The sequence below is a fragment of the Cornus florida genome, unplaced genomic scaffold (genome assembly GCF_030987335.1).
Source record: "Cornus florida cultivar Cherokee Brave unplaced genomic scaffold, ASM3098733v1 CherokeeBrave_3.0.0_Hap2_Chr03, whole genome shotgun sequence".
Lineage (NCBI taxonomy): Eukaryota > Viridiplantae > Streptophyta > Magnoliopsida > Cornales > Cornaceae > Cornus > Cornus florida.
Window position 1 is genome coordinate 91,496,480 of NW_026775573.1, and position 15,197 is coordinate 91,511,676.

General features: G+C 39.7%; 1 protein-coding gene across 3 annotated transcripts in view; it reads left to right on the plus strand.

The window, feature by feature from the left end:
* LOC132300858 (protein FAR1-RELATED SEQUENCE 9) overlaps window positions 1-15,197 on the plus strand; it is a 56,412-nt gene that overhangs the window by 35,707 nt on the left and 5,508 nt on the right. Inside the window, exon 3 of one of the 3 annotated variants that reach the window (XM_059798118.1) lies at window positions 4,216-4,469. The exons of the other annotated variants lie outside the window; for them this stretch is intronic. Within the exon in view, the coding sequence (XP_059654101.1) occupies window positions 4,216-4,410 (195 nt within the window). The 3' untranslated portion in view covers window positions 4,411-4,469. Of the gene's footprint in view, window positions 1-4,215; window positions 4,470-15,197 lie in introns of those variants that run through there. 3 annotated transcript variants of the gene reach the window in all.

Consider the following 15,197-nt stretch of genomic DNA (forward strand, 5'->3'; position numbering starts at 1 on the left):
ATCTGTTGCATCATCGACAATGACTTGAAACCCGGACCCGATACCGAGTTCGAAATGCAGAAACGAAACAAGGGAAGAAGCCACTAGAGATGAAAGCTATCTCTAAGGCAATAATAGGACCACAAGTAGAGTCAACGAGACTCATAGACCAATGCAGAAACTAAGGACAAAATGGTACTAACCAACACAAATGCGGAAGCGAAGGTCAAATCGGTCATTATAAAGAACTAGGGGTAAAATGGTCGTTATGACACCATACTATAGATGAATAGGTCCTTTCTAGTCTCTTGTGTCAATACTGGACATGAATGATGGATAAAACGCCTAAAATCAACATTGAAAAGAGAAGACAAAAATGTGCCATAAGAGGACCTGAGAGCATTTAGAGGGCACTGTGCGAGCGCTCACATAGTGTCAGGGTGCTTCTCCGCGGGTGCAAAGAGTATGTCCGCGCCAAGGCCTTACAAGCTTTGAGCTCTCGGAGGTGAGCGCTTGGTTAAGCCAGTTTGGGTACTGGTGAACAATACCTAGGCCACCGAGTGAAAGCCAAAAAAAAAAATGCAATTGACCATTATTGGCCACAAATGGTCCTTAGGACCCCCAAAATCCAGCCCAAGTGAAAAGGATGTATAAATGAGATGAATTCATACAAGAATGCGTTAATGGAACTAAGATAATGCCTTGGAATAAAATGGCCCTTTGCCTTATTACATTACATCAAATGAATCCCAATTACAATTTGCTTAAAAGAGATTACATCAACACTTATAAAATACATTACACAAAGAAGCTATCCAATGTACAAGAGAACTCAAATGGAAACAAAAAAAATACATCCAAGCTAGATGAAGATACATCCATGCAAAGCATGCCTTGTCCTGAAAAACATTAATCAACGGGTGTGAGTAATTTAAATTACTTCGTGTGAAAGTGCATTATAAAGATAAACTAGGTTTCTTTGGTCTTCAAGAATAACATAATCTATACAAATGTGGATCATGCCCCTTAAACGCCTAATTCAAGGGTAGGTCTAAGGAATCATCCTAAGTCTAGCAATTGAAATAAAAACGACAATTTCAATATATAATATCCAAGTACAAGATAATCCAACGAAATTCGAACTATGCTAAGTTTACACATAGATGTTAACGTGGAAACCAAATACGAAATCACATAATAGGGATAAATCAATACTGCACCCCTTACCTCACCAGGGAAAGCGACCCTAGCAATCCAAGAAGAAAAAGTCCCAAAGCCAAAACAAATGGAAGAGTTAGGTTGTCCTTGGAGTCCCCAAGCTTTCTTCCTTCAATGGCAAGCCCAAAAAGTGAATGGAAGATGAAAGAAATGAAGGTCAAAGGTGTGGCATCAATGGAGTCTATTAGAGGAGGTGAGGAAGAAGAGGAAGATTAGGAGAGAAAGGTGTAAGGAAAGATGATATAAATTAAACACACCTACCCTAGCACTACCTCTCTTACACACACATATCTCCACCCTCCACTTGGCATCAATCTAGCCATCCACGTGTCACCAATCAAAACCCCAACACATCTCCAATCAACACACAACACTTGTCCCCAACTTTCCCTATTTGCAAAAATCCCCTCCAAGAAAATATCTCAAAAGATAATCGCACTATTGCCCCAAATGAAAATATCTTCAAATGATAAACACACAAATACCCCCAAAAATGGAAATGTCAACCAAACATAATCGCACAAATACCCCCAAGTAACAAAAGGTAAAAACGTAAACAAGTGCAATACAAATCCATAATACTATGAAGGTAAAATATGCAAGGATGGAATGAATGAAGTGTCGGGAACTATTCCCGAGCACTTGACCTGGTCTTGGGCTCACATGACCCGAAGATGGAAAAGAAATAAAGTAATAGAAAATAATAATATTAAAAAATTAATGCTGAAAAAAAGAAAAAGATGACACGGTCATCACAATGTGTCACTGGAAGAAAGGTTCCTACTTTAGTTAAACTTGGAGTAGGCTCTCGGAGTTTCTATTCCCTGTTTGGGTAGATGAAATGTTGACTTTTTGAAATCTGTCTTAGGTTAATGCCAATCAGAGATGGAGTTGTAGAGATATTCTCATTGGATAGGATGATGGGTGAGGGCTGTTAGAATGTTATATATATATATATATATGTTGGGCCATTATGTAATTACATTATGTTAGTAGGGCCCTTGTGTTATTAAGGTGACTTGTATCCTTTATATGAGTTTATGTAGGCTTATTAGGTTGTATTGTGTGTAATATAGTGTACAAGTTCTCTCTCTCTTTCTCTCTGTCTCTCATGATAAAGAACATGGTATCAGAGCACTACAAATTCCTAGGTTTAAGGGTCTGTAATTGTGTGGGTTAAGATTGGAATCACGATCGGAATCGCGATTATGGTGTTGGTGTTCCTGCTTTCTTCGTTCATCGCCGGCAGCTCCTCATTCACTGTCATCAGATCTGCATCGTCATTCGTCGTCGTCAGATCTGCATTGTTCGTCATCGTCGTTGCCGGTAGCTTCTTTTTTGGTTGTCAGCGAGCTCGTCATCAGATCTGCTGGCTTGATATACAGAGGTAAGGTTCATCGAATTGTTTTTTTTTGCCGAAAGTTGCAGAGGTAGTTGCCTCTTGACTCGGCCGTTGCTTGTGACTGGGTCGCCATTGTCTGTGCTGCTTTGTTCACCGGCATTTGTGAAGGTGTGAAGAAGAAGACCCTTGTTTGGCTACACGGTTCTGTTATTCCAATCCTGGTTTACTAAATCTGGAATAACTATTCCAACCCTGGTTTACTAAACTTGGGATAGCCCAGATCCGGCCCGTTTACCAGGTTCGGCCAGAATACCAATTATGCTTCTTTTTCTTCTCTGTTTGCTGGGTTCAACATGGCATTCAGTTCAAATTTGTTTTCTCCCACATCCGGTCTTCATTCTCCCATGACTTCCGTTAAACTCAATGGGAAGAATTACATACTGTGGGCTAAATCTGTTAAAATTTTTCTCAAAGGTAGAGGCCTTGGTACTCATCTGACTAAAGAGAAACTCAAGGAGACTGATGCTTCTTTTGATGCATGGGAAAAGGAAGATGCTCAGATCATCTCTGTGATGATAAACAGTATTGAACCCCAAATCAGTTCAACTTTACTTTATTTGGATATTGCCAAGGAGATGTGGGATAGATTGCAGCAACTGTATTCTGGGACAGGTAATATCACTCGTGTTTATGAGCTCTATAAGCAGTATTTCAATCTTGGACAAGGTAATCACAGTATAGAAGAGTATTATTTCAAAGTTATGGGAGTTTGTGAGGAGCTGAATATGTATCAGCCCATTACTGTTGATGTTCGAAGTATGCAACAACAACGTGAGGACTTTAATGTTGCTCGTTTTCTTACTGGTTTGTCATCCGCTTATGAGTCTTTTCGTTCACAGATTATGGGCAATCCCACACTTCCATCTGTTGCTGATGTGTTTTCTAGACTTCAACGCGCTACACTTGTCAGTGATACCTCAACTTTGAATTCTGGGCAGAGTGGTGAGCGTTCAGCATTGATCGTTTCCAAGGGTGAAAATACTGCTTTCCGTGGAGGTCGTGGGGGACGCTTCACACGTGGCGGTTGTGATTCACGGGGAGGACGTGGCCGTGGCTGTGGCTGGGAATCACGAAAATGTACTCATTGTAGCCTTTCTAATCATACTGTGAATTTTTGTTGGACCTTCATGGCAAACCATCTAGTTATGCAAATCAAGTTTCCTCCTCTCCGAATGATGTTGTTTCTGGATCTCAAAATGTAGCTGAATCAGATACGGTCCCTGTTCCACGTGATGAGTATATTCAGTTTTTGTCTTATAAGCAAGCATCTAATTCATCTTCCACGGCTACCTTTGCCCAATCAGGTACTGCACACACGTCTATTGTCTTTCACTAGCAGTCCTTGGATCATAGACACTGGAGCATCCGATCATATGACTGGATGTTCTTCTCTTCTATTTGATTTTAATTCTGTACCTCTTTCTCAAAGAGTTACCCTTGCTAATGGTTCCTCCGCTAAGGTTTCAGGTTTGGGGACAACTCAACTTAGTGATTCCTTGTCTCTCTCGTCTGTTTTATATGTTCCTCAGTTTCCCTTTAATTTAATGTCTATCAGTAAGCTTACTAAATCTCTTCAGTACTCTGTTACATTTTATCCTACTTTTTGTGTGTTTCAGGATCTGAAGACGAAGAAGAAGATTGGTACGGGGTATGAAGCTGGTGGCTTATATTACTTTGATTTGGCACCTTATCCTGTGGCTCTTCAGTCTTCTCTGTCTCCATTCCAGTGGCACTGTCGTCTTGGTCACACGTCACTTCAAGTTTTGCAGCGTCAAGTTCCTAGTCTTAGTAATTTGAAATTCTTGATGTGAAGTTTGTCAACTTAGTAAGCACCATCACGTGTCTTTCAAGTCTAGGGTTAATAATTGTGTCTCTAGTCCTTTTCATTTGGTTCATTCAGATGTATGGGGTCCAATAAAGAATTCTTCAATTAATAAATTTCATTATTTTGTGACATTTGTGGATGATTATTCTCGCTTGAATTGGTTGTTTCTGATGAAAGATCGTTCTGAGTTATTTTTAATTTTTCAAAAATTTCGAAAAGAAATTAAAACTCAGTTTGGCTGCCCAATTCGTATTTTACGTTCTGATAATGCTAAGGAATATTCTTCAACCACCTTTGATACATATCTTAGTGATAAAGGAATTATTCATATCTTAGTGATAAAGGAATTATTCATTAAAATTCATATGTTTATACTCCTCAACAAAATGGAGTTGCAGAACGTAAGAATCGACACCTCTTAGAAGTAACCCGTGCTCTTTTGTTTCATATGCGCATGCCTAAACGGTTTTGGGGCGATGCTGTTCTTACTGCCTGTCATCTTATTAACCGTATGCCGTCATCTGTATTAGATGGCAAATCTCCACATTCTATTTTATTTCCTGATTCTCCTTTGTTTTCTTTTACTCCTAGAGTTTTTGGATGTGTATGTTATGTCCACAATCTTGATCCTGGTTTTGATAAACTTGACCCACGTGCCACAAAGTGTGTATTTCTTGGATACTCTCGTTCTCATTAAGGTTATCGCCGCTATAGTCCTGTTTCTCACTGGTACTTTATTAGCGCGGATGTGACCTTTTGTGAGTCTGTCCCATATTTTTTAAATAGTGATTCAATTCTTGATATTACTCCTGAGTCGCCTCTTCCTGCGGTTCCACTTCCTTCACTTTCTCTTCAACCTAGATCTTCTTTGCCTGCCCTGTTACAGGTGTACACTCGAAGACCAAAGCCATTTGCTGTCGTGCCTCCTCCATCGTCTTTGGATTCTTTAGATCCAACACCGTCCACTGTGTCTGATTCCTTGCCTATTGCACTCCGTAAAGGTACTCGCTCATGTGTCACTAATCATCCCATTGCTCATTATGTCTCTTATAATTCCTTATTGCCATCCTTCTCATGTTTTTCTTTTCAATTGTCTACTACATTTGTTCCTAAGACTGTGCAGGATGCTTTGTCTGATTTGGGTTGGAGGAAAGCAATGCAAGATGAAATGGATGCTTTGCATCAGAATGGCACATGGAATCTTGTTCCCTTACCTCCAGGTTTCAAACCAGTTGGTTGTCGCTGGGTATACACTGTGAAGTATCTTCCAGATGGGTCCGTTGAGCGTTTAAAAGCCTGTCTTGTTGCCAAAGGTTATACCCAGACTTATGGTATTGACTATGATGAGACGTTTGCCCCTGTTGCTAAGATTTCTTCTATTCGTGTTTTGATTTCTCTTGCTGCTAATAGACATTGGCCTCTGTTTCAGTTAGATGTTAAAAATGCTTTTTTGCATGGTGACTTAGCAGAAGAGGTTTATATGGAGCAACCACCTGGGTTTGTTGCTTAGGGGGAGTATCGTCACACTGTTTGTCGCCTTAAAAAGGCCCTATATGGATTGAAACAATCTCCACGGGCTTGGTTTGGCAAATTCTCTGAGGCGTCATTAAAATTTGGTCTTAATAGATGTCAGACTGACCATTCGGTATTTCACCAGTGCACTAAAGCTGGCTTCATCTTTCTTGTGGTATATGTAGATGATATTGTGATCACAGGTGATGATTCTGAAGGTATTGCTAAGTTGAAGTTGTTTCTGCAATATTGATTCCATACTAAAGACTTGGGTAAACTTAGGTATTTCTTGGGTATTGAAGTTGCTAGATCTAAGAAGGGTATAAGTTTATCCCAACGAAAATATGTGTTGGATTTATTAGAAGAAACAGGTATGTTGGGTGGTCGCCTGGTTGATGCTCCTATGGATTCGAATACAAAACTTGTGTTTGATGAGGGTGATCTATTTAATGATCCGGGCAAATTTCGTCGCCTTGTTGGGAAATTAATTTATCTCACTATCACTCGACCTGATATTTCGTATGCAGTTAATGTTGTAAGTCAGTTCATGGGAGCTCCTAGAATGCCACTTTGGATTGCTGTTCTTCGGATTATCCGATATCTCAAGCAAGCTCCAGGTGTTGGGTTACTATATAAATCAAATGGTCATCTCAGGGTGGAAGGTTTTACAGATGCCGACTGGGCTGGTTCTCCTTCAGATAGGAGATCTACTACAGGCTAGTGCACATTTGTAGGAGGAAATCTTGTTACATGGCGAAGTAAAAAGCAAACGGTGATCGCTCGATCTAGTGCTGAAGCTGAGTATAGGGCAATGGCCCATACTACTAGTGAGTTGACCTGGATACAACATTTTCTAAAAGAACTTGGGTTGACAGTTGAAGCTCCTACTCCATTGTTTTGTGATAATCAAGCAGCAGTTCACATTGCCTCAAATCCTGTGTTTCATGAGAGGACCAACCATATTGAAGTTGATTGTCACTTAATTCGAGAAAAGATATTACGTGGGAGCATTTCTACTCCATTCGTGAAGTCTGAAGATCAATTAGCTGATATATTTACCAAAGCATTGGATTATAACCGGTTAAGAACTATCTGTTCCAAGCTGGGATTATTTGATATATATTCTCCAGCTTGAGGGGGAGTGTTAGAATGTTATATATATATATATGTGTGTGTTGGGCCATTATGTAATTACATTGTGTTTGTAGGGCCGTTGTGTTATTAAGGTGACTTGTATCCTTTATATGAGTCTATGTAGGCTTATTAGGTTGTGTTGTGTGAAATATAGTGTACAAGTTCTCTCTCTCTTTCTCTCATGATAAAGAACAAGGGCTATATGTGGGATGCGTGTCACGAAGTTCCTAAAAGGGACCACTAGGCAATGCCACGTGGTCGACAATTTTTGGAAAAGCAATGGGGGTCAGGTGGAGGATTTGAATTTAAAAAAGGAATTAGGAAGGGTAGTGGCTTACCTAGTTAGCTAGGTGACACAGACTCCAGAAAGAGGTTCGGTTGTGAACTTGTGGCCAATTTTGGATGTAGGTGTGAAGAAATCTAGGATAGGACCATTTCCTATGGCTTTCATTCGTTAGAGAGTGCAAAGCCTAAGATAGATTAGAGGGGGTGAATAGATCTTATTCAAATTTTAACTGGAAAAAAAACTGATTTTTAGAACCTAACAATTGTATTAAAAAGTATCAGTTTGCATCAGTTAAAATATAGAGAGCAAAAATGAATAATCAAGCAATCACACAAAACACCCTAGATTTACATGGAAAAGCCCCAACAACGAAAAACTATGGGACCTAGTCTGACAATTCAAAATCCACTATTACAACTAGGTTACAAGATTCCCTCCTAGAATTACCTAGTCCATCCTAACTCAGGCTTTGTTGATATGTCAACTGATCCGCTCCTCATGCGATGATTCTCGATGGACGTTTGATTTCCAACACTAGTTTTGTCCGATCTCTAAGTATCTTTGCGTGCGATTTTGGGGCTAATGAAGATTTAAGCTCCACAAGTTGTTGATCAATACTCAAAATAATAACTAACTGTTAGCATATATGATACCACGATTTATGGTATGACTTACCATAATAGCAGAGATTTGAATATGCTATAGAATATGCCATACAATATGCTTTAGAATAAGTTGTGATTTGATTTTGATTTGATTTAGTTTCCTTTCTTGTAATATGAGCATGTGCTCATTTTATTTATAAATTCTAGAGCTGTGAATGAGTAATTCATATCATTCAAGCCTTTACGCAATTCTCTAACCATCTAATGCAACATGATACGTGATGAAAAGAAAATTATGCATTCTTTATGCCCAGATGCTCTCTATAAGAATCTATCTAGATGTTTATGTATTCTCTTTGTTAGGATTATGAGTCATGTTGGCAAACGTTACTTAAAAGTCAAAATATGGGCTGTAATTGTTAGCCCAAGGTTTTAAGCCAAGTGAAACTTCATAATTTTGATGATAACAAACTATCAATGAGAGTATTTAATAGCCTACTTGAGTGAAGTGAATTACAGGTTTATTATTAAATCTCAAGTGATAAGTTGATCCATGGATGGTGCATCCAGATCATATTCAATTTAAAGAACATGGACTCAAGCTTATGGCTGAACGCAACTCATGGCGTAGGAACTATATTGAAGATCAAGTTCAAGACCATGGGGCAATTGGGTTTGGTGAGTGTTAGAATTAATGTTAAGTATTTGTTATATTGCAAGATGATTCTATGCTCAACTATAGGATATAATAACTGGACCTAGACTAAAAGACGAACCCTTTTCTTGGTCCCTAAGGAAAAATGACTCCGCTCTCTCACTTTAGTTCAAAATCAAAAGCAATGGCAATGTAGTCATAAAAGGTCCCTTGCTGTTTCACTTTAAGGAACCAGATTACTTCAAATTAAAGTGAATAAGGACAAATTGGTTGTTTGTACAAGTTGCCCTTATCTAGTCACTTGGCCAAGCTTATTGGATAGTATCTATAGAAAATAAGTTTTGGGTTTTGGCTTACTCAAACCGAGAGCCAAGAGCTATATTTATATACAAGAATTGGGTACAAAGAAAGGAAACCAAATCAAAGAAAAACATGAAATATGCCAAAATCTACGTGATCCCATGATTATGGGGATCTTATCTACGTGATCCCATGATAATAGGGATCTTACATAAAACACCTAATAAAAGGTTGAAAACACCTAATAAAAAAAATAAAAATAATAATACAGATATTTCAACACTTCTCTGCAAGCTGGAGTGAAGATATTAATCAAGCCCAGCTTGGTAAGCTTGGTAATCGAGGAATGAAGCAAAGATGGACCAATAGATTTGGTGAACACATCTGCCGACTGATTAGAGGACCGAACAAAGCACAACTTGATAATTCCCCAACGAACCTTCTCTCTGATAAAATGAATGTCCACCTCTATATGTTTAGTCCTCTCATGAAGAACAGAATCTGAAGCAAGCATGATCGTTGGCTTATTATCACAAAACAAGTCTGAGGACTGTTTTTCACTTAGCCCTAGTTCCTCTAAGAAAGATCGAAGCCAGAGAATCTCACAAGTACCTGGGCCATGGCACGATACTCAGTCTTTGTTGAAGATCTCAAAACTACAGGTTGCTTCTTACTTTTTCAGGATATAAGATGATCTCTATAGAAAGTACAAAAGCCAGATGTGGAATGTCTGTCAGTCTTGGACCCAGCATAGTCTCCATCACTGAAACAAGATTGCCTAATCTATCTGCTAGAAGAATAGAATAATCCAAGTCCAAGAGAGGACTTAAGATATCGAAGAATATAATGTACCGCATCCATATGAGCTGTACGAGGAGCATGCATAAACTGACTCACAACACTAACAGCAAAAGCCAAATTAGGACGGGTGTTGGTAAGATAAATCATTCTTCCTACCAAGCGCTGAGACTGCGAGGGATCAGAAAGGAGATCTCCACACTCAGCCGAGATCTTCATATTAGGATCTATAGGAGTCGAAGCAGGTTTACACCTAAGCATACCCTTGTCTTGAAGAAGATCCAAGACATACTTCCTATGCGATAAAGAGATACCCTGCTTAGATCTAGCAGCCTCAATTCCCACGAAATATCTGAGCTGTCCAAGGTCTTTCACATCAAAAGCTTTAGCCAATTGAAGCTTTATTTGAGCAATCCTAGGGATGTCATTGTCAGTAATGATGTATCATCAACATAGACAAGAAGAATGAAACTCGACGAGTGGAGGAACTGTGGATAAAACATGTATAGTCAGAATGGCATTTAACAAACTCCATGGATAGAATAACATCACTGAAGCAGCTGAACCAAACTCTGGGAGATTGTTTTAACTCATACAAAGATTTCCGCAATCGACAGACCATTCCAGTATACTCCCCCTCAACCCAAAAAGCGGGTGGAGGATCCATATAATAGTCTCAAGAAGATCACCGTTAAGGAAAGCATTCTTCACATCAAGCTGATGAAGTGGCCAATTGTGAGAGGCAGCCAGGGAGACCAATAAACGAACTAAGGTCAATTTAGCCACTGGAGCGAAGGTATCATTAAAGTCTTTACCAGGAATCTAAGTAAACCCTTTGGCCACCAAATGGGCCAAACAAGGAATCATGGATACACACCCGTGTCCGACACCCGTACCCGAGTCCATGTAACATAGGTCTTCATACAAATAGCCAATTAGACTCACTCTGTTTTTTGGAGACAGCCTTAATGCTTTATCTTCGAAAAGTCAGTGAGCTTGCTTAAAGACTATATTTCACCCCCCCCCCCCCCCCCCCCCCCAAACACCGGGCTTCCCCTCGAGTCATTGTCTCAGCAAGAGTAATGTGTGTCAAAGCATCACAAGTAGTTCGTCTACAATCATAAAAGATGGTAGAGATGAAGAACGCAGTACAAATTTTGCAGGACTTAATCACATATCTAGGTTAAAGGTTAATAAGACCTTAGAGACCATACTTGACCTAGGTTTGATCTTTAATTGGCCTTAAATAGTGTTTTGAACTTGTTTTTCAAAATTATGGTTTTGAATTAAAGTTTTCTCAATGATTTTTTTCAAGTAATTGAACTATGTAGAAACATCTTTTGGGAAGCTCCCTTAAATCATAATTTTAAAAGGATTCTACTTACCCTACTACACGAGTCTCCTATAGCTGTAAATATGTGGTTATAGTTAGTCTAGGGACTCCTCTTGAGACTCGCTATATTTTGGTGAGAATCTATTTTTTGAGAGAGAAAGCCTTGTTTCTCAATGTAGCATTTCCTATAGAGATATTTATATGTGATTGAGAGATTCAAAGCAATAAAATCATTGGAGAACAACAAAGATCAATTCAATCAATTAGAGCTGAAGATTGAACAAACCATTTCTTGACTTTAAGATATAATTAAATCAAAAGTAAGTGATAAAGAAGAAAAAGAAAAAGAGAAGAAAGCGGATGAGATAAAAAGAGAAAGAGATGGGGAAAGAGAGAAAGAATGAAAGTATACTTTTGTCCTTCCACCACATTCTATTTATAATAACAAGTTTCAGAAATTACATATAAGCCCCAACATTATATAAGTAATGACAAATAAGCCCCTGACAATACTCCCCCTCAAACTGGTGCAATGATATCTATCATGCCCAGCTTGACTAACATATTTTGCAAGCAAGTCTTGCTCACACCCTTAATCAAAACATCAGCAACCTGATCATGTGTATTGACTGTATGGAGTACAAATCAGCCCAAGACGAAGCTTTTCCTTGATGAAGTGTCGATCGACTTCAATGTGCTTTGCCCTTCATGTTGAACTGGATTGTGGTCAATGCTAATAGCAGCCTTGTTATCACAATACAACTTCATTGACTCGCGAATAGGATAACCCAACTCACCTAACATCGTACGTAGCCATAACAACTCACAAACTCTATGTGCCATGGATCTGAACTCAGCCTTTGTACTAGATCTAGACTGTTTCTTGCTTCGCCATGAAACAAGATCACCTCCAACAAATGTGTAATATCCTGAAGTAGATCGTCGATCTGTCACAGACCCTGCCTAATCAGCATCAGTATAGGCTTCAACACGCAAGCGGCCATGACTACCAAATAATATCCCCTTACCAGGTGAACCCTTGAGGTAGCGAAGAACAAGATGAGCTGCCTTAAGGTGAGGTGTACGTGGAGCATGCATAAACTGACTAATCACACTAATAACGTAGGCAATATCCGGGCGCGTGAGAGATAAGTAAATCAGTCTCCCAACCAATCGCTGAAATCTTCCCACATCATCTAATGGGTCTCCATCTACATCATTAAGCTTATGGTTCTACTCAATGGGAATATCAATCGGTCTAGCTCCAAGCCTGCTTGTTTCAGCCAACAAATCTAACACATACTTCCATTGAGAAATGAATACCCCTTTCTTCGATTTGCACACCTCGATGCCAAGAAAATATCTCAATGATCCAAGGTCTTTAAACTCGAACTCTGTCCCCAAGAATGACCTTATTCGACGAATCTCTTCTGGATCATTTCTAGTGATAACAATATCATTAACATATACAATAAAGGCAGTGGTGCAACCCTGGTGCTTCTTGATGAAGAGAGTATGATCTGCCTGACTCTGTGTGTACCGTACTCTTGTCACAGCAGTACTGAACCTCTTAAACCAAGCACATGGCGACTGCTTTAACCCATACAAAGCTTTATTCTTTACATCCAGCTGATGTAAGGGCAATTCAAATTAGCTGCCAAAGAAAGAAGAACACGTATAGAGTTCATCTTGGCAACTGGAGCAAATGTTTCCAAATAATCAATTCCATAGGTCTGAGTGAAGCCCTTTGCAACTAACCGAGTTTATATCTCTTAATTGTTCCGTCTGCATGATGCTTTATTGTGTAGACCCATTTGCAGCCTACTGGTTTCTTACCCCTAGGTAATGGAAAGATATCCCAAGTACGATTCTTCTCAAGGGCCTTTATTTCTTTAAGCATAGCTTTCCTCCATGGAGTTTGACTGAGAGCATCTGAAACACTAGAAGGAACAGATACAGAGGAGATACACGAAGTGAAAGCACGATATGTTGGAGATAAGGCATCATAGGATACAAACTGAGAAATGGGATGCTTTGTACAACTACGAACACCCTTACGATAGGCAATAGGGACATCAAGATCAACAGGAATGCTATTGGGAAAAGAATCAGAAGTATCAATGTCAACTAAGGAATTACCTGGATCGAGGGAGACTTCTTGGTCCTGGAGTGAGTCAATAACTTGTTTTGCCCTCCTAGTGTAGAAAATTGGTTGCTTTTCCTGCTGTAAATCATTAGTGTTAGGAGGACTAGACATAGACACCTCAGTAACAAGCTCCCCTTGAATGGGAACAGGCGAAGGAAGGGGGCATTCCCTTTGAATGGACAACAGATTCTCTACCTGTATAGTAGTCTCCCCCGTAGAGAATCCCGAGCAGTGGAAAAAAAAGGAACAGACTCAAAAATTGTAACATCCACGGAGACGGTGACGACGAGTGGTAGGGTTATAACACCGATACCCTTTCTGAGTGGCGGAGTATCCAAGAAAGACACATCGGATTGCCTTCGGGTCCATTTTGTCCTTGCGATGATGAATGTGAACATAACAAACACAACCAAACACTTTCGGAGGGACAGTAAACAAGGCCGTGTCATGGTGTAAAACAGAGAAAGGGGATTGATAGCCAAGAACCTTAGAAGCCATGTGATTGATAAGGTATGTAGTTGTTAAGGTTACATTAGCCCATTAACTTTTAGGCACTCCCATCCCAATTCGAAGAGAATAGGTCACCTCCGTAATATGACGGTGTTTTCTTTCAGCTACACCGTTCTGTTGTGGTGTATCGACACGAGGTTTGATGGACAATCCCTTTATCAGCAAAAAAGGAGGTAAGACCACTATACATAAACTCTCCTCCATTATTAGATCGAAGTATTTTGAGGGGACAACCAAATTGAGTACATACCATCCTATGAAAGGTTTTAAAAATGGAATGAACTTCATCTTTGGTTTTCGTAAGATAAAGCCAAGTATATTGACTAAAGTCATCAACAAACACAACAAAGTAACGAATACCAAGTAACAAAATAGTAGATTCAGGACCCCACACATCAGAATGAATAAGCTGCAAAGGAGCTGTATTATTATTAATACTAGTAGGGTAAGAAACACGACATTGTTTGGCAAGAACACATGTTTCACAATTTAACTCAAAAGATTCAACAGAAGCAAATTGGGGAAGCACATGCTTCAAAACAGGAAGAGGTAAATGACCTAGTCTATTATGCCATCGCATTAACAGATCTTTATTGACATTACTATTCCTAACACTAGATTGATTTCCAACATAATAAGAAGTTGCCTCGCGTTCAACAAATACAAGCCATTGTCCTTACGTCCACTTCCAATCGTCTTCCCCGTGTCTAAGTCCTAAAACACACAGTGAGACGGAAAAAATGTTACACTACAATTCAAGCCTTTTGTAATGTGACTGACAGAAAGGAGGTTATTGTTAAACTTTGGGACATGAAGAACAGAGGATAAGGTAAGATTAGGAGAGGCAGAAAGAGTGCCCTTCCCCGCAATGGAGGTGAAGGTGCCATCAGCCACTCTAACCTTATCCTTACCAGAACATAAACTGTACGAAGAAAAATCAGATGCCATACCAGTCATATGATCAGTGGCTCCTGAATCAATGATCCAGGGTGGTCCACCAGATAATGTGGAAACTTGATGTGCTAAATGAGAGGTACCTGTTTGAGCGAAGTTAGAGGTGGAAACGGAGGAATGTTGTGCTAGTAGATGTCGGAGAGCATCAAGTTCAGCCTCGGACAAAGAACTCGGTGGCCCAGAAGAGGCATGACCAGTAGAAGCAGTCTCACGCTCTGCAGTATGTGCCGTATATAACCCCCTAAATGGACCAGGCCTTGGCCTAGAATTCGCATTAGCAGGAGCTAGAGTAAGGCGACCGTGTAGATTCCAGCATGTTTCCCTAGTGTGGTGCATACGCCCACAGTGATCACACCTCAACTTGCTTTTGCTATCTTGTTTCCCTCCTTTTGGAGGATTGGGCTTGTTCCATTATTGTGTGGTAAGAGCAGACCTCTCAGACAATGGTACTTATGGCTCAGGCTTAGTGTATACAGGTGCATACATAGCCTTCATTCTACTCTCCTCAGCCTGGATATACAAAAACACATCTCTAACAGA